At 29.3% G+C, this 8,981-nt stretch overlaps 1 protein-coding gene across 1 annotated transcript; it reads left to right on the top strand.

The window, feature by feature from the left end:
* Positions 1-3,161: 3,161 nt before the first annotated feature.
* On the top strand, positions 3,162-8,861 carry LOC101503190 (uncharacterized). Its single transcript, XM_004496709.4, has 11 exons — positions 3,162-3,420; positions 3,525-3,572; positions 4,160-4,327; positions 4,424-4,490; positions 5,668-5,732; positions 6,451-6,529; positions 6,832-6,947; positions 7,078-7,157; positions 7,910-7,979; positions 8,227-8,304; positions 8,399-8,861. The coding sequence occupies exons 1-11, from the start codon at positions 3,232-3,234 to the stop codon at positions 8,459-8,461; spliced, it is 1,023 nt and encodes a 340-aa protein (XP_004496766.2). The 5' UTR covers positions 3,162-3,231; the 3' UTR covers positions 8,462-8,861.
* Positions 8,862-8,981: the final 120 nt, after the last annotated feature.

Genomic DNA, 8,981 nt, shown 5'->3' with positions numbered 1-8,981 from the left:
AATAATGTCGTAAGCAACAAATTCAACCGACACACACACATGAACTTTTTATATACAGCCACTCATATATTATTAGGGTTTCATTTATTTAAAGGGAACAATTCATTTTAAATAATAAAATATATAATATTAAATATTAATTATTACGTAAATTATTGATATTATGTGTAATTAATTATAGTAATTATAATATTAATTATTGATTACTCATTTTAAAAGAGTCAAATTCATATTATTTATGTCATCCTTATACTTTTTTATTTTTATTTTTTATGTATATATAGAGTAAGAGAAATACAAGTTTGTATTTTCTTAATCCAAAATTTCCCTCAATTTTTACCAATCATCTTTATTTCTTTTAATTTTGTTTATTATTTTCCTTTTGTTGGATTAAAAGTCTATATGATATATAGATCATGTATGTAAAATTTAGTACAAATATAATTTTTTTTATATGTTATTGATATTTATGAAAATTAACAGTATTCAATAAACAAGCATAAGACATCAACTTTGATGTATCTCAATAACATATCAAATAATTTTATATTTATAAAATTTTATATATATGATCTATATGATATAAATTTTCAACCAAAACAAAAAAAAAATTAAAAAAGTAAAAATAAGAGAAATATAAATGATCGAGGGATATTTAGATTAACATGATCCAAATCACGTAAACACCACTTAAAACTTGAGTTTGGATTTTTCATGTCCAAATCTTTCTCAATTTATGCCAATCATCTCTATTTATTTATTTATTTATTTATTAATTATTATTTTTTTCAATTCTTTTTGTTGGATAAAAAATTTATATAACACATATCAAATTTTACATTAAAATGTATAAAATGTTAATTTTAGATTTGTACAGAACTTTACGTGCATAATCTATAAATATAAAATTTTGATATGACCAAAAAATAAAAAAAAATGTAAAATTTAAAGAAATACATATGTGATTAGCAAAAATTGAAATAAATTTAAATTGAGAAAATTTAAACTCCTTAAAATTCACCACACAATTGTGAAAATCCTGAGTTTAAATTCAAAATATAGTGTCCTTTTTATTTATACTTTTCTAACTAGGAAACTAAAGTTGGATTATTTTTAAGGCTAAATTACATCTGTGTCCCTTAACTTAATTTCAGGTAACGTTTTAGTCCTTTATCTTTTTTTTTTTCCCGATTTAGTCCTTTATTCATAACAATATCAAATAAAGTATGAAAATATGAGTTTATTTGAAGATTTGCGTTACGAATTTGATGAAATTTGTATTATATTGAAGAATATAATTAATTTTATGAGTTTTGATTAAATTGTTTTTTGAATTTTTGTATAAAAAAGGATAACATTGTTGAAATTTTAAAACATAAAATATCAAATTGTCACTTAAAATTAAAATAAAGGATCAAGTCGGAAAAAAAAAGATAAATGACTAAAACGTTACCTGAAATTAAGTTAAGGGACCACATATGTAATTTAACCCATTTTTAATATGAGTTGGAGTATATATATATTTTGAAATTCTTTGGTCTTGGTTCAAAAACACGGATCGGTCCAATTTTTATCGTAAAATATGAGAAATGAGTTTTTAGTTTTTAATTTTTAGTGTTTTTTAAGGAAAACTAAAGATAAACTACAATAACATTTATTACCACCTCTTTTGTGGCTCTTAAAATTAATTTTATATGTTTTTTTTTTAATTTACGGTTAATCTTACACCTAAATACATAGAAATTATGTAGAGATATAAATAGATTACAAATTAGTTTTTAACTTTTTAAAAATATTGAAATTGGATTATATATGTAAGTTTATAAAAAAAGTTCTTTAATTTTATTTAAACACAAAAAACATAGAAAATGGTTGGTCCCGTCATAAGTATATATATAAGTGGTCTTTTTGAGTGACGTTATGTGATTGATATATTCAACCTAAGAAACTTAAGTCATCTAAATTTTTACGAATAGAAAGTATAAAAATAAATATGCATAATACAATTTATTTTACATTTTACAATGTGGTTATTCGGTCAAAATATATTTAAATATTATAATTTTTATCATTATAACATATATGCGTACAAAATATCTACTATCATTTAGCGACTAGTCTCGTTAAAAAATTGTTTAAATGTATTAAGTGAATGATCTCATTTCAATTATTTTCTTAGTGAATTATCTCCTTCCAATCGATTTTCTTCAAATGAACAAATCAATATATTAATATGAGTAAAAGTGCTTCTAATATATTACAGGTCGTTTTGAGACATTTGAGTCTTTTTTAGGCATATATTTGAGTAGTTAGATTGTTGAACAATTAATCACCGTCACGATAAATGTCTCTCTATATAGAGTGAGATTCACTAATGTGGACATAAGAAAATGCATTGTTAACATTCAACTTCAAACTGTATATCTTACCAAAGAGAAACTTCACCCATTTTCAATTCTAACAATGGAAGATATACTTAAGCTTATGAGTAGCATTTATAATGACATTCTAATTACAATAACCATTGAGAAAATTAATAGTTTAAAGAATATGAATATCCTTAAAACAAAAAAAAAGTTGTCAAATAATAATTACACCAAAAAGATTATCAAGATTATGTAATAATGAGTTAATGATTGTGCATTGTCGATGTAAATAATTTTACATTGACGATAACATCACTTATTGATAATAAAATTATTGATTGATGAAAAATTACAATAATAAAATGAGATGACAATCAATATATCTTATTATAAAAATTAATATAAAATTGTTTTATATTAATAATGTTTTTACATATATTTGTTTTGGATATCAATATTAAAAATATAACTGACCAAATATATGAAAGTCACTTTTAGATTTTGGATAAGTGATAGTCAAACAAATAATATTATTTACTTTATTTTAAACAATTTTTTAACATCACCAATTATGAATTATATTATATTATTTATAAATAAATATCAACGGAGGATCAAACCCTATTAAGCATTTTATAATTTAGAATAGTTATTTTAGAATATTGATTGGCACTATTTTTTCTCTATAGAAAAAATAAAATAAAATTGGTTGATAAGATAAATGATACAAATTGAATATTCGGTATTATTTTGTGAATTGAGTAAAAAGTAAAAAACAAAAGCTTTTATTTAATTTTTGTTTACAAGGTGAAAATACACATAGGAACTGCGAAAACCCTTCTCCAACTCTCTATCGATTGTAAACATGGCGAAGAAGAAGCAGCGGCTGACAACAGATGCAGAGGCGGAAGCAGAAGTAAACAGTGATGATTCTCACCCTAAGAAGAAGAAGCTTAAGAAGAATAAGAAGAAGACAAACGATATACCCACTGTCAGCATAGCCGTCCCTGCTTCCATCATTGACAACGTTCAAACCCTCGAAATCGCTACTCGGGTAGGGTACCCTTCTTCGAATCACTTTTATTTCAAACACAAAACCATTCTTTTTTCGAACGCTTCTTCATTCTGAATATTTATTTTTTGGGTTCCTCTTTTCAGTTGGCTGGTCAAATTGCTCGCGCCGCAACTATTTTTCGAATCAACGAGGTGGCTTATGCTGTTTCTACATTTTAAATGTTACTCTTATTATTATTATTATTATTAGAGTTGTGTTATTTTGCCAAACAAATTTCACAGTAATTTTTTACAATGCAGTTTAAAAAATAGTTAATTATGTTGATGCTTAATGAATATTACCAGTTATCCCAATTCATTAACCATCCTCGTTAACCTCAATATTCAGGTGTATATTCGAACACAAATTATGGCTAAAGAATGTTATGTATATTTAAACACCTAAAAGACATGTATATTTGAACACAATATGGATAATTAATGAATGGATATCAGATATATTTGAACATGTAAAAATTATAGTTAACGAAGTTCAAAATTGTGGTTAGTTACGGTGGATGGTTACTGGTTGCAACATTTTGCAATATTCGTTAATTATCTACTGAACGTAATTAATCACATATTTGAACTATATTAACTATCCAAATTGTTGTTGAAAACATTGTCAACTCTATGTGTCAAAATATTATTTCTGTTATTGTTATTCAATGGTATTGTGATTTTTTTCCTGGTCTTTCATGTTGCTGATACAAAGAACCGGTATTTATGTATATGCATAGGTGGTTGTGTTTGACAATAGACGTAATGCAGATAAAGATAATACCGTGGCGGATAATTCAGTTGAAGAAAGTAGTTCAGATTTTCTCATGCGAATATTGCAGTATCTTGAGACGCCTCAGTATTTGAGGAGGGCTCTCTTTCCAAAGCATAACAGCCTAAGATTAGCGGTTGGACCAATTTTCCTGCAGCTTAATTTTCAGAATCACTATTGTGTTGACTAATAGTTCATGCTTTAATTTTGTGTTTTTTATTGCACATTGCAGGGGATGTTGCCACCCCTTGATGCTCCACACCATTTGCGCAAACACGAGTGGGGTCCGTATCGGGAAGGTAGGCCTTTGTATTCTGTTAGAATTTCTAATTGCAGCAGTGGATAAAGAAAGGTTATGTAAGAATGATTTAGTTTCCATCCTTATCTGGGTTTGATTTTGAATTATAGGTTATAACCCCCATCACCTTCACATTTGTCAATGATTGCCGCTGTTAATTAGAATTTTATACTCAGGAGAACATATTTCATCTCTTTAGTACTCCATGTATGAACCTGCTCCACCCATGTTATATCGCTATGTAGATCTAATCAATAGTTGTTTTATGTTTAAAGATTAATTCATTGTTATCAGTATTATTTTTGTATACTTCTCTTTTGCTTTTTAGAGAGTAATCAACTAATCAAAAGCCATGGAAAGGTTTGAAATATATGGTTCATGCATTGAGCGGTTAAGGTCCTTTAATTTGAGCCATTGCATTCTAACTGGGTTGTAGTTCGTAATTGCAAAGCACCTATCAAACACACAGGAAAATTATATGAATACCATACAGCTATAAGGTTATAGATGCTCCATGCTAATGAATGTTGGGCAATGAGGTACTAACAAGTAACAAGAGTATAGACTATAGACGAAAATACTGAAGTAAATAATGAGCTTGCATGCATGAAAAAGAGATGAAATCTAGAATGAACTAATTTGTTAGAAAATTGCAATTAGAATGACACACCTAATAAGGAGATTATGATTCGAGTTCATATTAGGTTGTTTGCTTGTGTGAGAAGTGAGGCTGTGGTGAGAAAAGCAAATCAAATGGAAGGAAGTTATTTTGAAGGGAGGAAAACCTAAGAATAATATATGAGGAGTTATTGCAGAGGGCCCTTTCTCTAAACGTGTTTATGGAAAAATTGGTTTTTCTTGGTGTCCAGTGGTGTTGATTAATCCATTGATCACCCTATCTTTTGGGGATAATGCTTGGTTATTAACTTCTTGTAGTCAATTCTCCCTAATGGATATGTAAATGGACCACCTTTATTGTGTAGATTAGCTTGCTTGTTTCCACTCTGTCTAATTTATTTCCTTTCTTAAGACTCAAAAGGACTTCTTATTAGAACTCCTTTTTCTAAAAAATTGTTGAAGCAGAAACATATTTTTGCAATGGGATTGCTGTTACACTTTTGTTGTTTTGTTTCATGGTTACGCTGGCTAGGTTTTGATACATTGAACTAACTTCTTAGGTGTCACAATAAAAGAAAGGCATTCAAACTCTGGGGCAACACTAGTTGATGTTGGCTTATTTAAGGTACGGGTACACATTTCATAGATTTCTCGCCCCAAAACTTATTTTTTACTTCCCTTTCAATTTTCTTTTGATTTCCCTTGTTTCTTCTTTGACATCCTGCCCAAGGACATCTTATTGTCTTATATCCACATTTTCGTGCATCTTTGCCATGTAGTTGTTTGAACAACAGCATCTGACAGCAAGTTCAATGAGGGTTGCATGGAATGTCATCACATCATTCCTGTTTCTCTTACATTTTCCTTCCCCTTTTTTCCATTTTAATGTGAAAATTGCAATGTTTGCTAATCGTCATTACATTTATTGATTATTATACTGTGGTAGAAGATAGAAAATGAAAATGAAAGAAAACTGAAATTCTGAATTGATGTTTGAAAAAATAAAAATCTAAATCTTAGTTTGCTTAGTTTGCAATTGAATTTCAAGTATATAGATTGTTACATGTTAGAATATTCTGGATTAGTCTAGGCTTCTAACTGAAGTTACTAAACAGAAGTTAAACTATAGAATATGCAACTGATACAGATGCTAGAAAACAGAAATTCAGGATAATAGACAACAGTAGCGTATAGAAAGTGTATAGCATTACTGTATTAATGAGCCTTTCTATACCACAATATAGATTAAACCACTTGTGACCAGATTTTGTTCTAGTAAAATTGCTATTAAGTAGGCTTGAGTTCATTTCTATATGATCTGATTCACTGCATGACATATGCAGCATGTTGTGGTTGATCAAATACTTGAACCTGGAAAAAGAGTTACTGTGGCCATGGGTGCAAACCGTAATTTGGACTCTGGTAATCAATCAATTTTTGCTTATCTTTTTTATTCTCGTGAGTTAACTTCAGCAGCATGCTCTTCTTCTATGTTGGAGAAATATGCTTTCTAATTCTATTTGCTATTCTTCCTTTGGTTTTTGTCACTTTTCTATTCTACATATCCTATGATCTTAAAGTATTCTTTTGTGTGCCTTGCTAACACACAATGACAATATGATTCATTCTTGTTTAAAAGATATTTTTTATATTCAAAATTCATTCTAGAATTTCTCCTTGGCTATATGAATATAAGCTGATTTGTAACACTGTACTTCATCTAGATTTACCACGTGAGGTTGTCTCATCATCCACGCCTAGGGAGGATGGAGCATATTGGGGATATCAAGTGCGTTATGCTCACAATATTAGCTCAGTATTTAATGACTGTACATACAAGGTATCCTCTCAACCTTCCAGACACACGTCTCTGTCTTTTAATATCCATAGCCTATTTATTATTCATTGACCACCGTAATCTTACTCATGATTCATGAACCCTTTCATTTATTGACTTGTTATCTTGACAGGGTGGCTATGATTATGTTATTGGTACCTCTGAGCATGGTCAGATTATTAAGTCATCAGATCTTGAAATACCTTCCTTCAGGTACTCATGTTTTGAGTTTTGACATCAGCTGCACAAATTTTATTGTTAGAGTGCTAGCTTAGTGCTTTAAGTGAACAATTTTTTTAATTTTAAGAGATGGATTTCGAAAGCGGCCCTTGCCTTCCTACTAATCTGTTTTCTTTTCAATTCTTCTATATTTCTGAAGTGAAAATTTTTCATATGAATATTGATGACAAACTACGGCCTGCCAAGCCCAAGAGTACATGTTAGATTGAAGTTATCGCTAGCCAATGGCTCAATAAACGGGCTCCTGCAACTATTACAAAAAGAGAATGATAGGAAATAAAATGGGAGTAAAGAAAATGAAGAGACAATGACTGATAATATATCTGTGTGATGATTCAAGCACATTTACTGTTTCACCCTTATTCAAACACTGAAATGCAACTAATCATAAGGAAATTCCTTTTTAATGTTTTCTTTTCTCTATAACATCTACATATTTTGAGCTTCACTTGCTGATTAAATTTGAAATATGAAATTCAAACTAATATATCTGTGTGATGATTCAAGCACATTTACTGTTTCACCCTTATTCAAACACTGAAATGCAACTAATCATAAGGAAATTCCTTTTTAATGTTTTCTTTTCTCTATAACATCTACATATTTTGAGCTTCACTTGCTGATTAAATTTGAAATATGAAATTCAAACTAATATATCTGTGTGATGATTCAAGGTATTTTTATTTGAATTGGTTTATTAATTGTTTGATTCATTGAATTTGTAGACATTTATTGATCACCTTTGGTGGATTGGCTGGGTTGGAAGAGAGTATCGAGGAAGATGATAACTATAAGGTATCGCACTGTTCCACATTTCTGTGTAAGACAAATGTTTTCATATGAAAAAGATCCCAATTATGTTGAAGGGTGCTCTCAATTATATTCAGGATTAGAAATGGAAAACTTTATTGGTCTAAATCCTGATTATAATTGGATGCTTCTATGGAATCTTTTTCACATGAAAACATTTGTCTTTCTTAGGTTCTAATGTCATGTTAAATGTACAAACTTCATTGTAATCCCCACCCCTTAAAAAATGCAGGGAAAAAATGCACAGGAAGTATTCAATATATATTTAAATACATGTCCTCATCAGGGGAGCCGAACAATTCGAACAGAGGTACTATCTGCCTAATTTTTCCTTGATCAATTTGTTTTTATTATGTTTTTTTGTTTAATTTTTCTATTTAATCCTCATCATTTTTGTTTTGTAGGAGGCTATTCTGATATCTCTTCAGTACTTCCAGGAACCAATAAACCGAGCATTGCTGGCTTAAGTATTGTTGTCTTAAAAGTTATGTAGTTCAGTCATTGATTCCCCAAATTATGACAGCAACTGAAACAGGGGCAATTTTTCAAAACCAAAATTTGAAATTGCCCATCTAACCTCCACCCTGAACTGGCCATGATGTTATGGGATTCTTCTTGAAGACTCTTCTGGATGTTGTAACACTCTCTGGTTTACCTTGCTTGTAACTTGTAAGACTCGCAAACAGTGTTCCATTTATAGATGTAATTCAGAAATATAATTGTTAGTCATAATTTGGTCCATCAGGATGGAGTAAACTCTAATTTAGTCTCCAGCTTTTTTCATTAGTTCTCACACCAAAGAATAACTGATGAAAAGGGGAATATTTTTGTAGTTCAAGAATTGAGAGTTTTACAGTTATTTTTGAAGCGCAGTTGCAAAATATGCTTATGCCCCAAAATAGTGAATTGCTATTGAATGTCCGTATAAAATTCTGAACATGAAACCTACCAACAATTCCATCTTTCTTCAAACGCTAGGAAAACCCT

Source organism: Cicer arietinum, chromosome 4 (genome assembly GCF_000331145.2).
Source record: "Cicer arietinum cultivar CDC Frontier isolate Library 1 chromosome 4, Cicar.CDCFrontier_v2.0, whole genome shotgun sequence".
In the NCBI taxonomy this organism is placed as follows: Eukaryota; Viridiplantae; Streptophyta; class Magnoliopsida; order Fabales; family Fabaceae; genus Cicer; species Cicer arietinum.
The sequence above is the reverse complement of the archived record's forward strand: the minus strand, read 5'-3'. Positions and strand labels throughout refer to the sequence as shown.